Source organism: Coregonus clupeaformis, chromosome 13, assembly GCF_020615455.1.
Source record: "Coregonus clupeaformis isolate EN_2021a chromosome 13, ASM2061545v1, whole genome shotgun sequence".
Taxonomy (NCBI): Eukaryota; Metazoa; Chordata; class Actinopteri; order Salmoniformes; family Salmonidae; genus Coregonus; species Coregonus clupeaformis.
The window spans coordinates 20,883,238-20,905,271 of record NC_059204.1 but is presented as its reverse complement, the minus strand read 5'-3'; the positions used below and the strand labels follow the sequence as shown (position 1 = coordinate 20,905,271).

The window sequence follows — 22,034 nt, the reverse complement described above, 5'->3', positions numbered from 1 at the left end:
TGCAGTTCCTTAGAACGTCTTCTCCTCACTTTTCTTAGACAATTAAGGCAAGTGCTGTTTTTCGTCTCAACGCCGCTGCATGTTGCTGGTTAACTTCGCTATTACGCACATAGCAACATGGTCTAGGAAAAGGCGCTAATTCAACAGCGCACTGATGCTTCATAACTGCGGACAGCGACCGCTATCAAACGTGGGAGAAAGCGCATTTGTTATAAAATAATATTTGTATTAGTGTTGCACCATTGTTCTTACGTAATATAACCATATACAATTGCAGTAGCACGTCAGTGATGAACTGTACCATCCCCACGGACTCCACCATGGACAGGCGAGAATTAGACAGGTGTCTTGTACACCATAAAATTATTATAATTTTTTGCTACTGCTCGACTAAAGAAATTTCGGTCAACCAACAGCCTATCGACCAGTTGACAAAATGGGGTCAGCCCTAGGACCCGCTGTACGTATTGACCCTGTTCTGAGTCCGGATCCGGAACGCAGTCCGCCAGTTGAGTATGGGGGATCTATGCACTAGTACACTCTATAGCAGGGATGTTCAATGTCGGTCCTGGAGGGCCGAAACACTTCTGGTTTTCATCCTCTCCTTCTAAGACTTGTGACACCAGGTGAGTGCAAATACAAACCAGGACCGGAATTCAACAACCCTGCTCTACAGGCTGGTTTCCCAGACAACGCCCAGTGCTAGACTAAAAGGCATGTGGAGACTCTCGATTGGAAGTACTTCTTAATCCAATACTAGGCTTAATCTGGGTCAGGGAAACTGGCCATATGAGTGGATCTTTTCTTTTGTGCTACTTCTATGATAACTGAAACATCCCAGAAATGACTGTCATCATCCCCCCAACAGACTATAATAACAGGCTTTTTAAGCTGAGATGGCTGTTGGTATTGTTAAGTACCTCTCAGTTCCAGGGTGGAATTCAGAAAGCAAGGAAGGCCTTCGTCGACCCTGCGGGTCCTGCAGGTGACCTCGGTAGTCCGGGACGGTGAACTCCTACACACACACACACACACACACACACACACACACACAGTAAGCAAATTATAATAACATGTTGGTTTAGACTAGAGCAAGTCGCACAGTGAACAGGGCAGGTCTGCACAGCCACGAGAGACAGCCTGTTGCTAACACATGGCAAGTCAGAGCAACAACACATCTCACCAAAACAACAAATCTATAGCCCAAACCAATCGATTACAATTTTTACAAAATTGTTTAAGATAAAACTACTTGTAGGACCCTATGCTTTTCAGATTAAAATAAAATAAATAATACATTTTTTAAAAGCCCAGCATTGCAGAATCCAGCATGTTAGATTGCAAGGTAATGTGTTTGTGAGGGTGTATAATCAGGCAGAGACATTTATGCCTATGATACAGACACTATCAAAGGGGAAACCTCTCTACTTGATGATGATTATTAACGATCTAAACAAAACTCTTTGTACAGCCACCGCAGAGAAGCAACAAGACACTTGAGGGTGTGGTTGTGCGTCACTGCGGTTATTGGCACAACTGCTACATCAACGCACACGTCCTCAAGCACCTTATTACCTCGGTCAAATGTGACACGAACACCTATTTAATCTATCACACTAGAAATCAAAATTGTTTTTTTTGCTTTCAAGTGAGGACAGTGAATTTATTTAAACGTGTTTTTAAAAAATTGTTAAATGCATCTGTCTCTAAATATCAAATCATTTCTGGGTAACAATTAAGTACCTTGCTGTGATTGTTCTCAGCAAAGAGCAATTTCTCAAGCAAGAATTTAGCTACGACTGTCTGTGCGTAATCTGAGTGGGGAGGGGAAAACTGAAAACGTTCTGTTATTGGCAGAGAGGTTTGGAACTTAATTGGTCTATTAATTAACTAATTTATGATGACACCATGCAGGCTAAAACTCCATCCCACCACAACAGGCAGTCTTTTCCAAAACAGCTCTTACACTAAAAAAGGGCATTATCATAATTTCACATTATTATTCCAACCTCCGTGTGGAAATATATATAAAACACAGGAAAATCACATTTGACGGCACTGGGCTTTTAAAAGGCTTCGATCAGGGAGTTATTAGCATGTCATGCCCTTTTGCTATCAGCACAATGACCTACAAACAAACCTGAGCATGGCAACGCACTTTAAACAGAAAGTTCAGCCCTACCTAGACCAAACATTTCCTAAAAAGAAACTTATTTTTCCCCCCATTGTATGTTAGTACAAAAATAAAAAAATAAAAGTACAATTGACCGCTAATCAAATCAACCTAACAAACATTAAATGACCTTTGTGATGTGTTTTTGGATCATGTTACTATAACTGCAAGAAAACCTAGTGCATCTCAACTTTGTCAGACCAACTGCTAACTAATTAATCTCAAAACAGTTACATAGTGTCTGCACAAAACCACAAAACATAGGCCTTTTACTGTACTCTCCATTTACCCAACCTCAACACATAGGCCTACACACATGCAGAAAGTAAATTCCATGTAAAACTATCAGTCATTGAGGATTATGTTGCATTAAATGTGAAACCAGAGTGAAAGCAGCCTGAGGAATGCACAACACTGAGCAGTGATAACCAAATTGATTTATAGCCATGGAAACTCAGCGCTTTCTGGAGTCTCATCTGACCAGGGGGAAGTGGTGGAGAGAAAAACACAGCATAGCTCTGGTCTGGCTAGAGCCATGCTAAACTTATCTAGAACAGTAAGTTCTGGCATATTCTAGGAGAGATAAAACACTGAAGTGTTCAGAAATACACACACACACACACACACACACACACACACCTCAAATCTTTACAGGCTGCAGCTTTTTGTAGCTCTTTGCCTACCATACAAAAAACATATTTCACACACTGAGTAATTTCCATAATAACCCAATGACCGAAATAAACATGTATTCTCTGATGAAGTCTCAAGGGTCAGACACAACGAGAAATCTGACCTCCGATAGGTACTAAGCACCTCGGCACAGAGTGTTGGCAGTTAACTTTGTTGTTCACATTTGGGATGTTAAAAAGATGCACTACGCAAAAATCGCTCCGCCATTTCCTGGTTGCTAAAATTCTAAGTTCCCCTATTTTCAGTTTGTGACAAAACAAGCAAGCATAGTGTAGAGAATCACAACGGCCATTTTTCCTCCTCCACCTAACTTTACAGTTGGCACTATGCATTCGGGCAGGTAGCGTTCTCCTGGCATCCGCCAAAACCAGATCAGTCCGTCGGACTGCCAGATGGTGAAACATCACTCCAGAGAAGGCGGTCCCACTGCTCCAGAGTCCAATGGCAGCGAACTTTACACCACTTCAGCCAACGCTTGGCATTGCACATGGTGATCTTAGGCTTGTGTGTGGCAGCTCGGACATGGAAACCCATTTCATGACGCTCCCGAAGAACAGTTATTGTGCTGACGTTGCTTCCAGAGGCAGTTTGCAACTCTGTAGAGAGTGTTACAACCGAGGACAGACGATTTCTACGCGCTACGCACTTCAGCTCTCGGCGGTCCCGTTCTGTGAGCTTGTGTAGCCTACCACTTCTCGGCTGAGCCGTTTCCACTGAGCCGTTTCCACTTCACAATAACAGCACTTACAGTTGACCGGAGCAGCTCATCCTATGACGGTGCCACAATGAAAGTCACTGAGCTCTTCAGTAAGGCCATTCTACTGCCAATGTTTGTATGTCTAAGGAGATTGCATGGCTGTGCGCTAAATTTTTTACACCTGTCAGCAACGGGTGTGGCTGAAATAGCTGAATCCACTAATTTGAAGGGGTGTCCACATACTTTTGTATATATAGTGTATTTCAATACACTCGTAAAAACTCCTTGCTTGGTGGGCGAAACAACGAAAACACACCACCTGCTGGAGTGAGACAGATTTGAGGAGTTGGGCCTCTCGTCCTCTCTGATTAGTGATCATTTCATCATTAGGCGATAATCGGTTGATCACTATAACCACATGTGCAATGTAATAATACTAAAGCAGCCAGAATAAAAAACTAACTTCAGAATAACTCTGATCTGTTGTACCTTTTGGCTGTTCAAGCCAGTGCATACTCTCATGCTTTCACAAGATGGCGCCGGAGGAGATGGCTGCCGTTTTACGGCCCTCTAACCAACTGTACTATTATGTGTGTTTTTTCACGATATTTGTAATTTATTCTGGACATAATGTTTCTGCCACCATCTCTTATGACCAAAAAGAGCTTCTGGATATCAGCACAGCGATTACTCACCTCGTATTGGACAAAGATTTTTTCTTCAACGAGTCGAACGCGAAGGATATTCTACAGACACCCCGACAAGGCCCAAATCCCCATCATTAGCATGAGAAAGATACAGCGATATTGTGGACGTAGGTCGGGGTGCCTTGTAAGGACACGATGGTGAGAAAGTAAACGGCCTCTTCCATCAATCCTATTAGCCAACGTTCAATCATTTGAAAATAAATTGGACGACCTAAGATCAAGGTTATCCTACCAACGGGACATTAAAAACTGTAATATCTTATGTTTCACCGAGTCGTGGCTGAACGACGACATGGATAACACACAGCTGGCGGTATATACGCTACATCGGCAGGATAGAACGGCTGACTCCGGTAAGACAAGGGGTGTCGATCTGTGTATATTTGTAAACAACAGCTGGTGCATAAAATATAATACTAAGGAAGTCTCAAGGTTTTGCTCGCCTGAGGTAGAGTATCTCATGATAAGCTGTAGACCACACTATTTACCAAGCGAGTTTTCATCTATATTTTTCGTAGCTGTCTATCTATCACCACAAACCGACGCTGGCACTAAGATTGCTTATGGCCTTATACAGCTCATTGAGTGCAAACGGGAAAACGCTCATCCAGAGGCAGTGCTCCTAGTGGCTGGGGACTTTAATGCAGGGAAACTTAAATCCGTTCTACCTAATTTCTACCAGAATGTTAAATGTGCAACAACAGGAGAAAAAAAAAAAAAACCCTAGACCACCTTTACTCCAAACACAGAGACGCGTACAAAACTCTCCCTCGCCCTCCATTCGGCAAATCATGACCATAACTATATCCTCCTGATTCCTGCTTATAAGCAACAACTAAAGCAGGAAGCACCAGTGACTCGGTTAATAAGGAAGTGGTCAGATGACGCAGATGCTAAGCTACAGGACTGTTTTGCTAGCACAGACCGGAATATGTTCCGGGATCTTCCGATAGCATTGAGGAGTACACCACATCAGTCACTGGCTTCATCAATAAGTGCATCGATGACGTCGTTCCCACAGTGACCGTACATACAGTGCCTTGCAAAAGTATACATCCCCCTTGGAGTTTTTCCTATTTTGTTGCATTACAACCTGTAATTTAAATTGATTTTTATTTGGATTTCATATAAATGGACATACACAATATAGTCCAAATTGGTGAAGTGAAAAAAATTACTTGTTTCAAAAATTTTTTACGGAAAAGTGGTGCGTGCATATGTATTCATCCTCTTTGCTATGAAGCCCCTACATAAGATCTGGTGCAACCAATTACCTTCAGAAGTCACATAATTAGTTACATAAAGTCCACCTGTGTGCAATCTAAGTGTCACATGATCCGTCACATGATCTCAGTATATACAGTGAGGAAAAAAGTATTTGATCCCCTGCTGATTTTGTACGTTTGCCCACTGACAAAGACATGATCAGTCTATAATTTTAAATGGTAGGTTTATTTGAACAGTGAGAGACAGAATAACAACAACAAAATCCAGATAAATGCATGTCAGAAATGTTATAAATTGATTTGCATTTTAATGAGGGATATAAGTATTTGACCCCTCTGCAAAACATGACTTAGTACTTGGTGGCAAAACCCTTGTTGGCAATCACAGAGGTCAGGCGTTTCTTGTAGTTGGCCACCAGGTTTGCACACATCTCAGGAGGGATTTTGTCCCACTCCTCTTTGCAGATCTTCTCTAAGTCATTAAGGTTTCGAGCCTGACGTTTGGCAACTCGAACCTTCAGCTCCCTCCACAGATTTTCTATGGGATTAAGGTCTGGAGACTGGCTAGGCCACTCCAGGACCTTAATGTGCTTCTTCTTGAGCCACTCCTTTGTTGCCTTGGCCGTGTGTTTTGGGTCATTGTCATGCTGGAATACCCATCCACGACCCATTTTCAATGCCCTGGCTGAGGGAAGGAGGGTCTCACCCAAGATTTGACGGTACATGGCCCCGTCCATCGTCCCTTTGATGCGGTGAAGTTGTCCTGTCCCCTTAGCAGAAAAACACCCCCAAAGCATAATGTTTCCACCTCCATGTTTGACGGTGGGGATGGTGTTCTTGGGGTCATAGGCAGCATTCCTCCTCCTCCAAACACGGCGAGTTGAGGGCAAAGAGCTCAATTTTGGTCTCATCTGATCACAACACTTTCACCCAGTTCTCCTCTGAATGATTCAGATGTTCAGACGGGCCTGTATATGTGCTTTCTTGAGCAGGGGGAACTTGCGGGCACTGCAGGATTTCAGTCCTTCACGGCGTAGTGTGTTACCAATTGTTTTCTTTGTGACTATGGTCCCAGCTGCCTTGAGATCATTGCCAAGATCCTCCCGTGTAGTTCTGGGCTGATTCCTCACCGTTCTCATGATCATTGCAACTCCACGAGGTGAGATCTTGCATGGAGCCCCTGGCCGAGGGAGATTTACAGTTATTTTGTGTTTCTTCCATTTGCGAATAATCGCACCAACTGTTGTCACCTTCTCACCAAGCTGCTTGGCGATGGTCTTGTAGCCCATTCCAGCCTTGTGTAGGTCTACAATCTTGTCCCTGACATCCTTGGAGAGCTCTTTGGTCTTGGCCATGGTGGAGAGTTTGGAATCTGATTGATTGATTGCTTCTGTGGACAGGTGTCTTTTATACAGGTAACAAGCTGAGATTAGGAGCACCATTAAATACAGTATTACAAAAATGGAAAGAATGTGGCACCACAACAAACCTGCCAAGAGAGGGCCGCCCACCAAAACTCACGGACCAGGCAAGGAGGGCATTAATCAGAGAGGCAACAAAGAGACCAAAGATAATCCTGAAGGAGCTGCAAAACTCCACAGCGGCGATTGGAGTATCTGTCCATAGGACCACTTTAAGCTGTACACTTCACAGAGCTGGGATTTACGGAAGAGTGGCCAGAAAAAAGCCATTGCTTAAAGAAAAAAACTAAGCAAACACGTATGGTGTTCGCCAAAAGGCATGTGGGAGACTCCCCAAACATATGGAAGAAGGTACTCTGGTCAGATGAGACTAAAATTGAGCTTTTTGGCCATTAATGAAAACGCTATATCTGGCGCAAACCCAACACCTCTCATCACCCCGAGAACCCCATCCCCACAGTGAAGCATGGTGGTGGCAGCATCATGCTGTGGGGATGTTTTTCATCGGCAGGGACTGGGAAACTGGTCAGAATTGAAGGAATGATGGATGGCGCTAAATACAGGGACATTCTTGAAGGAAACCTGTTTCCGTCTTCCAAAGATTTGAGACTGAGACGGAGGTTCACCTTCCAGCAGGACAATGACCCTAAGCATACTACTAACGCAACACTCGAGTGGTTTAAGGGGAAACATTTAAATGTCTTAGAATGGCCTAGTCAAAGCCCAGACCTCAATCCAATGGAGAATCTGTGGTATGACTTAAAGATTGCTGTACACCAGCGGAACCCATCCAACTTGAAGGAGCTGGAGCAGTTTTGCCTTGAAGAATGGGCAAACATCCCAGTGGCTAGATGTGCCAAACTTATAGAGACATACCCCAAGAGACTTGCAGCTGTAATTGCTGCAAAAGGTGGCTCTACAAAGTATTGACTTTGGGGTGGTGAATTGTTATGCACGCTCAAGTAGTTTTTTTGTCTTATTTCTTGTTTGTTTCACACAACAAAACAAAAATTCATCTTCAAAGTGGTAGGCATGTTGTGTAAATCAAATGACACAACCCCCCCAAAAATCAATTTTAATTCCAGGTTGTAAGGCAACAAAATAGGAAAAATGCCAAGGGGGTTGAATACTTTTGCAAGCCACTGTACATACCCCAACCAGAAGCCATGGATTACAGGCAACATGCGCACTGAGCTAAAGGGTAGAGCTGCCGCTTTCAAGGAGCGGGACTCTAACCCGGACGCTTATAAGAAATTCCGCTATGCCCTCAGACGAACCATCAGACAGGCAAAGTGTCAATACAGGACTAAGATTGAATCGTACTACACCGGCTCCGACGCTCGTCGGATGTGGCAGGGCTAGCAAACTATTACAGACTACAAAGGGAAGCACAGCACAGCCGCAAGCTGCCCGGTGAGCTAAAATCACTTCTATGCTCGCTTCGAGGCAATTTGCATACCGCCCCAACAGATCCACAGATGATGCTATCTCTATTGCACTCCACACTGCCCTTTCCCACCTGGACAAGAGGGACACCTACGTGAGAATGGTATTCATTGACAACAGCTCAGTGTTCAACACCATAGTGCCCTCAAAGCTCATCACTAAGCTAAGGACCCTGGGACTAAACACCTCCCTCTGCAACTGGATCCTGGACTTCCTGACAGGCCGCCCCCAGGTGGTAAGGGTAGGTAACAACACATCTGCCACGCTGATCCTCAACACGGGGGCCCCTCAGGGGTGCGTGCTCAGTCCCGTCCTGTACTTCCTGTTCACCCATGACTGCATGGCCAGGCACGACTCCAACACCATCATTAAGTTTGCCGACGACACAACAGTGGTAGGCCTGATCACCGACAACGATGAGACAGCATATAGGGAGGAGATGATTGTGGACTACAGGGAAAAAAAGAGGACTGAGCACGCCCCCATTCTCATCGACAGGGCTGTAGTGGAACAGGTTGAAAGCTTCAAGTTCCTTGGTGTCCACATCACCAACGAACTATCATGGTCTAAACACACCAAGACAGTCGTGAAGAGGGCACGACAAAGCCTATTCCCCCTCAGGAGACTGAAAAGATTTGGCATGGGTCCTCAGATCCTCAAAATGTTATACAGCTGCATCATCGAGAGCATCCTGACTGGTTGCATCACCGCCTGGTATGGCAACTGCTCGGCCTCCGACCACAAGGCACTACAGAGGGTAGTGCGTACGGCCTAGTACTTCACTGGGGCCAAACTTCCTGCCATCCAGGACCTCTATACCAGGCAGTGTCAGAGGAAGGCCCTCAAAATTGTCAAAGACCCCAGCCACCCTAGTCATAGACTGTTCTCTCTGCTACCGCACGGCAAGCGGTACCGGAGCGCCAAGTCCAGGTCCAAAAGGCTTCTTAACAGCTTCTACCCCCAAGCCATAAGACTAAGCTAATTATGGCTACCCAGACTATTTGCATTGTCACCCCCACCCCCTCTTTTACGCTGCTGCTACTCTGTTTATTATACATGCATAGTCACTTTAACTCTACCCACATGTACATATTACTTCAATTACCTTGACTAACCGGTGCCCCCGCACATTGACTCTGTACCGGTACCCCCTGTACATTGCCTCCCTACTGTTATTTAATTTTACTGCTGCTCTTTAATTATTTGCTATTTTTATTTTCTTAAAACTACATTGTTGGTTAAGGGCTTGTAAGTAAGCATTTCACTGTAAGGTCTATAACTGTTGTATTCAGCACATGTGGCAAATAAAATGTGTTTTGAAGAGAAGTCTGCATGATTCCAGAGCAGATCCCGAGGCATGTCTCAGCTTGAAATCTCTATTTTCCCTTATTTTATGGATTCAGCATATGCAATAGTGAATCATTTGCATGGAGAGAAAGAGAGAAATTCTCACCAGCAGTAGATGTAAAAAATAAAAATGAGATTCAGTGCAGTGCAGCGCCACTGCCATCATTAAGAGGCTATGAGAGAGTTATGATGTTTCTCTGAGCTCAGTTTCTTACCTGTTGGTGGCGTGTGTTGCTGAAGGTGTACTGGACAGAGTGTGGTGGGTAGCGGCTCTGCTCGCTGCTGAAGCTGCCCTGTGTAGGGGGATAGCCCGAGCTACTGGACATCCTGGCTCAGGGTTGAGCCGGGCGGGCTGTTGCTGCACTGATCAGGGGCTCTGCTGGAGCATGGCTGGAGACCCAAACCACCTGAGGTAGGACAGATAGATGGACACTAGAGTTGCACGGTATACCGAAACTTCGATACTAGAACATGAAAAACGGTTTGGTACTAGAATGTTACTTTTGGTACTTCTGTCAAATGTGTCTCACAGATCAAGTCTGTATCAGCGCAGCCTACCCCTTATTATAGCGTACACCGTGCCTGCCTACTTACTCATTGCTAGCCTGCACTGGGGGGCTGGTGCATGTTAGCTCCCCACTCAAGCTGCACAGTAGTTAACACACTTTAATAATATGACACGGCATGTAGAAATGTTGAAACTGTTAATTGCTGTTTGCAAAACAGGCTAGAACACTTTACAATGGAAGAAGATACCGGTAGCTTCCAGCTTTGTAGGCTAACTTTCCTTGCTAGCTGACAGCTAAAGATAACATCAATTCACTACCCTAGTACCTTGTTCGTGATGATTTGCTAACCATTATGCTAAATATGCTGATTGAATAACGTTTTTGGTGGCATTCACTTATTCCGTCTCTCACCCAAACATTCTCTATTGCCTCAGCACACTGACTGCCTCGTGAATGACGTAACTTCTGGGAAAAAATTACAAAAGCTACTTCTATGCAAATGTTGTTGATCAGTACAATAAAATATGTCCCAAATGGAAGGGAAATAGATTGTCATCTGTAGCCCGGCGAAATCAGCCAAAACAAGCTCAATAACTCAATTCATGCACAAATCTATTGAATATGCATTGTGGCAGTTGCAGTTTTTCTGCAGCTGAGCTACATCTGAACTGTATTGGATTATGATGCACCATATGAATCAGTTGGTAATGGATTAGGTCAAGTATTATGGTTGACCAAGATTAGTCTCCTCAGAGACTGCCTAGCCTTGTCACTCTCCTTTGAAAATTAAATACTAGGTAAACAAACAAGAGCAAATAAATATTTCCTTATGTACATTGCATTCGGAAAGTATTCAGACCCCTTCACTTTTTCCACATTTACCTTTACGTCATTTAGCAGACGCTCTAATCCAGAGCAATTTACAGTTAGTGAGTGCATACATCATTTTTTATACTGGCCCCCCGTGGGAAACGAACCCACAACCCTGGCATTGCAAACGCCATGCTCTACCAACTGAGCTACATCCCTGCCGGCCATTCCCTCCCCTACCCTGGACGACGCTGGGCCAATTGTGCGCCGCCCCATGGGCTTTTTGTTACGTTACAGCCTTATTCTAAAATGGATTAAATTAATGTTTTGCCTCAATCTACACACCATACCCCAAAACGACAAAGCATAAAAAAAGGTTGACATTTTTGCACATTTATAAAATAAAATAAATGAAATATCACAATTACATAAGTAATCAGACCCTTTCCTCAGTACTTTGTTAAAGTACCTTTGGCAGCGATTACAGCCTAGAGTCTTCTTAGGTATGATGCTACAAGCTTGGCACACCTGTATTTGGGGAGTTTCTCCCATTCTTCTCTGCAGATCCTCTCAAGTTCTGTCAGGTTGGATGGGAAGCGTCGCTGCACAGCTATTTTCAGGTCTCTCCAGAGTTCAAGTCCGGGCTCTGGCTGGGCCACTCAAGGACATTCAGAGACTTGTCCTGAAGCCACTCCTGCATTGTCTTGGCTGTGTGCTTAGGATCGTTGTTCTGTTGGAAGGTGAACCTTCACCCCAGTCTGAGGTCCTGAGCGCTCTGGAGTAGGTTTTCATCAAGGATCTCTTTGTACTTTGCTCCATTCATCTTTCCCTCGATCCTGACTAGTCTTCTAGTCCCTGCCGCTGAAAAACATCCCCACAGCATGATGCTGCCACCACTATGCTTCACCGTAGGGATGGTATTGACCAGGTGATGAGCGGTGCCTGGTTTCCTCCAGACGTGACGCTTGGCATTCAGGCCAAAGTGTTCAATCTTGGTTTCATAAGACCAGATAATCTTGTTTCTCATGGTCTCAGAGTCCTTAGGTGCCTTTTGGCAAACTCCAAGCGGGCTGTCAAGTGCCTTTTACTGAAGAGTGGCTTCCGTCTGGCCACTCTAATGGCTGATTGGTGGAATGCTGCAGAAATGGTTGTCCTTCTGGAAGGTTCTCCCATCTCCACAGAGAAACTCTAGAGCTTTGTCAGAGTGACCATCAGGTCCTTGGTCACCTCCCTGACCAAGGCCCTTCTCCCCCGATTGCTCAGTTTGGCCGGGCGGCCAGCTCTAGGTAGAGCCGTGTTGGTTCCAAACTTCTTCCACCTAAAAATGATGGAGGCCACTGTGTCCTTGGGGACACTGTCAACTGTGGGACCTTATAAAGGGCAGGTGTGTGCTTTTCCAAATCTTGTCCAATCAATTGAATTTACCACAGGTGGACTCCAATCAAGTCCTAGAAACATCTCAAGGATGATCAACGGAAACAGGATTAGGGCTGACCCCAATTAGTCGACTGTTCGGTCATTAAGCTGTTGGTAGACAGATTGTTTTGGTCGAGCAGTAACACACACACACACACACAGTACCAGTCAAAACTTTGGACACACCTAGTCATTCCAATGTTTTTCTTTATTTTTCCTGTTTTCTACATTGTAGAATAATAGTGAAGACATCAAAACTATGAAAAAACACATATGGAATCACGTAGTAATCCAAATAAAAGTGTTAATCAAAGTATATTTTATATTTGAGATTATTCAAAGTAGCCACCCTTTGCCTTGATGACAGCTTTGCACACTTGACATTCTCTCAACCAGCTTCATGAGGTAGTCACCTGGAATGTATTTCAATTAACAGGTGTGCCTACTTAAAAGTTAATTTGTGGAATTGATTTCCTTCTTAATGCGTTTGAGCCAATCAGTTGTGTTGTGACAAGGTTGGGGTGGTATACATTAGATGGCCCCATTTGGTAAAAGACCAAGTCCATATTCTGCCAAGAACAGCTTTACTTTAAAAAGACATTAAGGTCAGTCAATAAGGAACATTAAGGATTTTGAAAGTTTCTTCAAGTGCATTCGCAAAAACCATCAAGCGCTATGAGGAAACTGGCTCTCATGAGGACCGCCACAGGAAAGGAAGACCCAGAGTTACCTCTGCTGCAGAGGATAAGTTAGAGTTAACTGCACCTCAGATTGCAGCCCAAATAAATGCTTCACAGAGTTCAAGTAACAGACACATCTCAACATCAACTGTTCAGAGGAGACTGTTTGAGTCAGGCCTTCATGGTCGAATTGCTGTAAAAAGAAAACACACTACTAAAGGACATCAATAAGAAGAAGAGACTTGCATGGGCCAAGAAACGCGAGCAATGGACATTATACCAGTGGAAATCTGTCAATTGGACTGATGAGTCCAAATTTGAGATTTTTGGTTCGAACCGCTGTGTCTTTGTGAGACGCAGAGTAGGTGAACGGATGCTCCGCATGTGTGGTTCCCACCGTGAAGCATGGAGGAGGTGGTGTGATGGTAGTCACTAGAGATCCTGGTTCGAATCCAGGCACTGTCGTAGCCGGCCGCGACCGGGAGACCCATGGGGCGGCGCACAATTGGCCCAGCGTCGTCCAAGGTAGGGGAGGGAATGGCCGGCAGGGATGTAGCTCAGTTGGTAGAGCATGGCGTTTGCAACGCCAGGGTTGTGGGTTTGATTCCCACGGGGGACCAGTATGAAAATAATAATAATGTATGCACTCACTAACTGTAAGTCGCTCTGGATAAGAGCGTCTGCTAAATGACTAAAATGTAAATGGTATGGGGGTGCTTTGCTGGTGACACTGTCAGTGATTTATTTAGAATTCAAGGCACTTAACCAGCATGGCTACCACAGCATTCTGCAGTGATATGCCATCCCATCTGGTTTGCGCTTAGTGGGACTATCATTTGTTTTTCCACAGGACAATGACCCAAAACACACCTCCAGGCTGTGTAAGGGCTATTTGACCAAGAAGGAGTGTGATGGAGTGCTGCATCAGATGACCTGGCCTCCACAATCACCTGACATCAACCCAATTGAGATGTTTGGGATGAGTCGGACCGCAGAGTGAAGGAAAAGCAGCAAACAAGTGCTCAGCATGTGGGAACTCCTTCAAGACTGTTGGAAAAGCATTCCTCATGAAGCTGGTTGAGAGAATGCCAAGAGTGCGCAAAGGGAGGCTACTTTGAAGAATCTCAAATATATTTAGATTTGTTTAACACTTTTTTGGTTACTACATGATTCCATGTGTTATTTCATAGTTTTGATGTCTTCACTATTATTCTAAAATGTAGAAAATAGTAAAAAGAAAAACCCTGGAATGAGTAGGTGTTTTCAAACTTTTGACTGGTACTGTATATATTTGCGGCCATCTCAGACTAAAATTAAATTTATGCTTGATCCGAAAATGTGGTTGGAGTCTTCATATGAAGGGTGTGACGCAATTGCATAGCCTCCAGAAGCATGCAGAGGCCAAATCGAGCTCCGCACCGCATCGCCATGCGCCTCCTAAATGTTTTAACAATGCGTATGGCTTTGTATAGCTCCGCATTGACATGATTGGTTGACGATAGGTGGGGGCGGTACATCCTGTAGAAAACAAACTCACTTCCTTGACAACAGCTCTGTACTGCTCCGCGAAGCGCAAGTAGTATGAATGCCCTGACTTCTGCGGAGGCCGTATCACCGTAAATTCTGCATGGCCAATACAGGCGTCGGATTGACCATGTGCCCAGATGCACAATGCACTTCTCTCTTCAGAATTCGGTCTCTCCCACCATTTGTGCACATTCATAGTTTCATAACTTAACTGTGTGAACTGTTTGCATTTTATTGTTAGTGTATATCAATTCCCCATTACATACCACCAGTAGTACACTTACCGTTAATTCCTAATCTACAATGTTTGTTACTTTGGTTATGGTAATTTCTGTTAATGCATTCAATATTATTCTTCCAGTCTTCCCGTTATCATTGTCCAAGAGGACATTGTCAGAAGAGTGCACAACCTATGCTACACTTGTGAGAAACAAGTTTTGTTTATTTCATTCCATTTACGAGTTGTCAATTTAGTCATTGTCTTTTGTTTGGAGCGCTCCTGTCAATGTTAAGTAAGGACACGCACGCATAGAAGTAGGCCTATAGGCTACCTGGCCTGTGTGCAAATGTAGGCATATAAAATGTGCCCATTTGGGGATCTGATAGTATTTCTGATTGGCTTAACGCACCACCACTAAAGACCTGTGGAGCTTCTCAAAGTAATGTTTTCTTCACATCAAATAGCAAGCAAAAAAGTGTTTTTACATCCATTGAGAATTACAATAGTTCCTCAAAGTATTTGAAAAATCATTCAATTTCTCTCCCTTTCGATAACCACTCAGCGTGAAAGGGAAACATTTTATGCTCTGATCCAGTGGAACACTTAACAAAATAGGCCTATCTGATTACTTCTTATCAGTGCTTGACTTGGACTGAAATAGGTTCCGGTACTCATTTTGGGTGCTGGTACTGTTTACATTTAGGTGCAGGAGCTCCACAGTACTTTTGAGCTAATATTCTATAAGAGGAACAGGAGCTCAAGCAGTAGAAAATTTGAGGTGCCGGTACTCCTGCTCAAGTCAAGCACTGCTTCTTATCCCTTGCGCAAATAGCCTACAACTGTGTTTGTCCTGAGCTCACTGGCGCAGGAAACTGAGGGCCCAGAATATTTTATACAATGTTGTAAATTCACTAGCGCAAGCTTCGGGCCTGATCAAAGTTAATAGTTGATAAAAAAAATCAAGTTTGTTGCAGATAGGCCATGTGTAGCCAATGTGAGTTATAGGATATTTATTTTTATCAGGATATTTTCTACCTGCAGGCTGCAATGTTTTAATTTGTTGGCTTTATGTAGGATATTTTTACATAGTTGGCAATGGCAACAATAGTTACTTTTTAGGTTTGTATCATTTTCATTTAGATAGAACTTTGATTAACCACATGACAATGATTTTGAGATATGAAGATGTTACTATAAATTAAATTAAACTGTTTCACAAAAATGTGCATACGAAAACCATAACTGGCACACAGATTGGTAAAAATCGTAAGATAAATTGGCATTCCACATGAGAAAGATTGCTGACTCCTCGTGTAGCCTATTACCGGCAACTTCAGGAGAGTAATGGCAGAATCTGCGAAAGCCAGCAGGAGCGGGAGGAGAATAGTTGGGTCAGGTTAAGGTTCTCTTCATTTTAGAATAAGGCTGTAACGTAACAAAATGTGGAAAAAGTGAAGGGGTCTGAATACTTTCTGAATGCACTGTATGTTCATGTTTTTAGTGTTGGACTTAACAAAGTATACAATTTCAATCACATTATAGGTTGCAGTTTTTGTTTTGTGTACCCTATTAAATACCCTAAACTGTACACCGCATATACAGTGAGGGAAAAAAGTATTTGATCCCCTGCTGATTTTGTACGTTTGCCCACTGACAAAGACATGATCAGTCTATAATTTGAATGGTAGGTTTATTTCAACAGTGAGAGACAGAATAACAACAACAAAATCCAGAAAAACGCATGTCAAAAATTTTATGAATTGATTTGCATTTTAATGAGGGAAATAAGTATTTGACCCCTCTGCAAAACATGACTTAGTACTTGGTGGCCAAACCCTTGTTGGCAATCACAGAGGTCAGACGTTTCTTGTAGTTGGCCACCAGGATTGCACACATCTCGGGAGGGATTTTGTCCCACTCCTCTTTACAGATCTTCTCCAAGTCATTAAGGTTTCGAGCCTGACGTTTGGCAACTCGAAACTTCAGCTCCCTCCACAGATTTTCTATGGGATTAAGGTCTGGAGACTGGCTAGGCCACTCCAGGACCTTAATGTGCTTCTTCTTGAGCCACTCCTTTGTTGCCTTGGCCGTGTGTTTTGGGTCATTGTCATGCTGGAATACCCATCCACGACCCATTTTCAATGCCCTGGCTGAGGGAAGGAGGTTCCCACCCAAGATTTGACAGTACATGGCCCCGTCCATCGTCCCTTTGATGCGGTGAAGTTGTCCTGTCCCCTTAGCAGAAAAACACCCCCAAAGCATAATGTTTCCACCTCCATGTTTGACGGTGGGGATGGTGTTCTTGGGGTCATAGGCAGCATTCCTCCTCCTCCAAACACGGCGAGTTGAGTTGATGCCAAAGAGCTCGATTTTGGTATTCTGACCACAACACTTTCACCCAGTTCTCCTCTGAATCATTCAGATGTTAATTGGCATACTTCAGACGGGCCTGTATATGTGCTTTCTTGAGCAGGGGGACCTTGCGGGCGCTGCAGGATTTCAGTCCTTCACGGCGTAGTGTGTTACCAATTGTTTTCTTTGTGACTATGGTCCCAGCTGCCTTGAGATCACTGACAAGATCCTCCCGTGTAGTTCTGGGCTGATTCCTCACCGTTCTCATGATCATTGCAACTCCACGAGGTGAGATCTTGCATGGAGCCCCAGGCCGAGGGAGATTGACAGTTATTTTGTGTTTCATCCATTTGCGAATAATCGCACCAACTGTTGTCACCTTCTCACCAAGCTGCTTGGCGATGGTCTTGTAGCCCATTCCAGCCTTGTGTAGGTCTACAATCTTGTCCCTGACATCCTTGGAGAGCTCTTTGGTCTTGGCCATGGTGGAGAGTTTGGAATCTAATTGATTGATTGCTTCTGTGAACCGGTGTCTTTTATACAGGTAACAAGCTGAGATTAGGAGCACTCCCTTTATGAGTGTGCTCCTAATCTCAGCTCGTTACCTGTATAAAAGACACCTGGGAGTCAGAAATCTTTCTGATTGAGAGGGGGTCAAATACTTATTTCCCTCATTAAAATGCAAATCAATTTATAACATTTTTGACATGCGTTTTTCTGGATTTTTTTGTTGTTATTCTGTCTTTCACTGTTCAAATAAACCTACCATTAAAATTATAGACTGATCATTTCTTTGTCAGTGAGCAAAAGTACAGAATCAGCAGGGGATCAAATACTTTTTTCCCTCACTGTATAGAGTTCTGCTACCCGACCCCGACGGGTCTCGACATTATACGTCAGGTTAGGGCCTGTTTTTTCATCAATAACTAGGGTACGGGCAAGGCTCGGGTATCATTAAACATTTTGAAGCTGAACTATTCTCTCATGTTCTGCTGCGCAGTACAGCTCATATCTGACTAAGATCATAACATGGTGTCAGAAGTGCTTCAACCTCGTCAAAAAAGACAGGAGAGATTATTTCACAGAAAATAATTTGTCTGAGTTTAGAGTGATGAAAAGTAGCTAACAGCTAACTGCTCTCTCATGTCTCTTCATTGAGCAGAGCAGCCCAAGCAGAGCCTTTGCTATGTTTACTCACAGACTCAGACCTGCCATGAGTAGAGAGCATGCAGAGCGTGCAGGGAGTGAGTGACAGACGGAGAGGAGCAGCTAATGGATTTACCTACAGGTTTACCTACAGGGCCTTAAATTTGGCAGATGCATTCGGGCCTGGGTAGGTTAGGGCCTGAACGTCACAGGCATGGGTAGGGCTCAGGCTTAAAATTCATGCCCGTGCAGGGTTCTAATACTGCAGAATGCAGCATAGATACAAGCATCCATCGATGTCCTACATTTATCTGATGATAGCATGAAGTCTGGAAGGGAAGATCTGGCAGTTTAGTAGGAGACTGCTGCAAGGTTGGAGCCCAATGTAAATGTAAACGGAGGGGCTCTCTGGAGCAAACCTCATAAGAGGGCAAACCTCCTCCTTGTCCAATAAAGAGAGCACACTACACACACACCATTTTGAAATGCCATGCTATAATGTAATTTTTTTAACCGCTTACATTTAAGGTCCCTATCTTCCTATAGTTTCAGAGTTACACTGACAAGTGGCAGCCTGTACAGAGTCTGTTTGAGAAGGAAAGCCTGAATGTTGATCTGATGAACATCCGGTCCTCTTAAAATCTAGGATTTGTCAAAAACTTCTGCTACATGGGGTGTCATCCAGGCAGATATGGCGACGACAAGAATGCTAGGAATCCCAAACCTGGCACACTTTTTGCCAGGATTAATCTGTCAGACAAATCATGAACTGTTATGCATCTACAATGCCATGCTGCTTTTCAAAAAAAAAAAAGACAGGTGTATGTTGGAGGGAAGAAAATATTGTGTTGAGTGAGTTTTTCCTTCAAATGCTTAAAATATGCTGCTGAAACGCTATCCAAATTAATACTTGGAATTAACTCTACACACCACCTAGCCTAAGAGGAAACATGGAGACTAAAAAAAAATCTAGTCCTCTCATGGGAATTTCTTAATCTGATTGTAAACCATCTCTGATACAGTTTGGATAGAGGCTACAGAAAACTAATTGCACTAGCCGCGAGTGCAAACAAGGCCCAAAATTCAAGGTGAAGTGGCAGCTTGCCCCAGTGCATTTCTAATGCTTGTTCTGCATGCCCACACAGACAGCACAATAATTATCTTCTGTAAGAAATGTAACAGTTATAAAACCTAAGGCAATGCAACATCACAACAACCAATTAAAGTGTTGAATGAGTCTCTTCCACTTCCCTCAATATCATTTGACATAAAAAGTAACAAATAAAATCATAACCAACTCACAATCAATGAGGAGGACACTGGTTAAGTGTGCACTTTGTAAATAAACGGGATTATTTGAGTCTGTATCTTTAGGCCAGCTTACATTATTGAACTAGTTTACATTCTCCTCAGTAGTGAGTTCTCATCAATACAGAACATCATATCTTATATAACTCATTATCCTTTAATACCAGTTTGTTGACAGGCAGGACCAGATGTTGAATTTCAGCTGCAAGGACAAAACCTACTGTTGAGGCTGAATAAATAACAAGCACATATTGCAACAAACCACACTAAGATCATATTAGCGCAATTTATTGACTAACCATGGATGGTGTCTCCATGAAAGATGCAAATGGTTACTTTTGGGTTTGCTGATGATGTTGGTTATACAGACGTTTACAATAATAGTTACCTATCTAGTTAGCTAACGTTAGCTAGTTTGTAATCACGTTAGTTAGCCTACATGCCATGATTACCTAGCTAGCTTAGCTAGATAGTTTGCAGATACTACTGTATGGCGCGAAACGTTTTACATAAGGTGAAATCAATTATTAATTATGATTGTCTAAACGTATTAAACAAGATTACAGCTGCAAACATTAGTAGCAACTTGACAAATGTAATGCTTTTCGCAGTCTACACCTTCCTCAGGTGTTGTTTGCCTTGTTAGCTTGTATGCTAACTGGGTAAGCTAGCTAACTTACAATATAAATTGTTTGTTGCTGAATTGAAGGATATGTGCGTTTAATTTTAGTTTGAATTTACGAATTAGCATTGATTTTCCATAAATATGTAAAATACAGCATACTTGAACCTTATAAAGTGCATAAAAACATTGGATGCTGCGAAACGACATTGTGTTGATAGCTACAATATTTCACCTTAGAATTCTCAAGCAAGCCGCCATCTTGCAAAGGGAAATTTGCAGCCTCGATATAGTACGCTAAAGTGGCTAACTTGCTAGCAAAACGCAACCCAAAGTTCTGCCCTATTTTAAAAACATGTAACTTCTGTGCACATATGAAGAGATAGACACTCACCTCACATTCGGGAAAAAAATACCCTGTAAGAAGTAAATGTGTTCTTATTGGTCTTATAGGGCAGATGCTTGTAAATCCGCAGTTGACGGACTGTAGACGGTTGTAGGAGACAGAACGCTGCACCACATTTGTCTGTCGATGTCCTGGTAGGATTGTATAAATTGTTATATGGGGGGGAAAAAATCAGTACTTTCATTAATAACATTTGCATATTTTCTCAGTGCTTACTGTGTGTGTTAAAGATAGATTACAACAGTGATTAGACTTTAAATAAATGCTGTCTAAATTAGGCGATTTTTTAAAAGTATTTTTATTTGATATACCAAAGAGGATAAGGTTGTGTAACGTTCAAACCATTCCCACAGGCAAACTAAATATCAATTGTGGCTCCCGCCTGACACAGAACATGCTTGTTGATCCTGATTTATGATTTATCCATAACAAAAATATAAGTAATAATGTGTCCACAGTTTAGATTTTATTTTTTATTTTTTTAATACATTACTTGTCTACAAATGATCGGTTGGTTGTTTACCTAACCTTACACATGCAACAGAAACGGGCAACTTTCAGATGCCTAACTAACGTTATAATTAGAACATTTCTGAATTTCATATCAAATGGATATTCGTTTACTTATGCCAATTTTCTGTGTATTTGTAACTAGATATTATACATGGTCGGGTGTTCAAATGTTATGTTGCGTTCCAGAAACAGGAAATGTAGCAGAATATTTACTTTTGGCGGAACCTTTGGAAAATGAGACTTTGAAAATGCGGAATGTTTATAAGAACGGTAAAGAAAATAGTGCATGTTTTATTTGTAATTTTCGTAGCACTTTTGTCCTACTTTGTTTGGATAAAATGCATTTACTAAAGGCAGAATTCAGCAAAGTCACGTAAACAATTGTTTAAATTTATGTTATGTAGAGACAAGCAATTCAACTCGTCTCAAACAAGCGATTTGTCTGGCGATGTTCGAGCACTCTTTTTAACTGCCCATCCAGATGATGAATGTATGTTCTTTGCACCAGCAATTTTAAGACTCGTGGAACTAAATGTCTCTGTTCATTTAGTGTGTTTATCTCAAGGTGGGTTTACAATAGAAAACAGCTTATGGTTTTGATTTGTTTGAGTAGCCTATGTATTCCTGAACCAGAATCTGGCTTTACAGGAGACATTGATATGGCGAATCTCCTTTAAGCCCAGGAAGCAGCCTTTCAGTTTGCCATGCAACAGCTTTTCAAGCTTAATGTCAAAATACGGGCGTTACTCACCAAAAATTGAGTTTCGATTACTAACTATCGTCATTTACTGCCGTCACGGCCGGTATGTACTTCT

General features: G+C 42.9%; 1 protein-coding gene and 1 pseudogene across 7 annotated transcripts in view; one reads left to right on the top strand and one right to left on the bottom strand.

Annotated features, from left to right (window-relative positions):
- LOC121579440 (nuclear receptor corepressor 1) overlaps positions 1-20,826 on the bottom strand; it is a 127,420-nt gene extending 106,594 nt beyond the window's left edge. For all 7 annotated transcript variants that reach the window (XM_041894028.2, XM_041894031.2, XM_041894029.2 and 4 more), the window contains exons 1-3: positions 20,695-20,826; positions 9,926-10,117; positions 921-1,015 (exon numbers count right to left, since the gene is read on the bottom strand). In XM_041894028.2, the coding sequence (XP_041749962.1) occupies positions 921-1,015; positions 9,926-10,036 (206 nt within the window). In that variant the 5' untranslated portion in view covers positions 10,037-10,117; positions 20,695-20,826. The remainder of the gene's footprint in view (positions 1-920; positions 1,016-9,925; positions 10,118-20,694) is intronic.
- Positions 20,827-21,389: 563 nt separating this feature from the next.
- Positions 21,390-22,034, top strand: part of LOC121579437 — a 37,689-nt pseudogene continuing 37,044 nt past the window's right edge.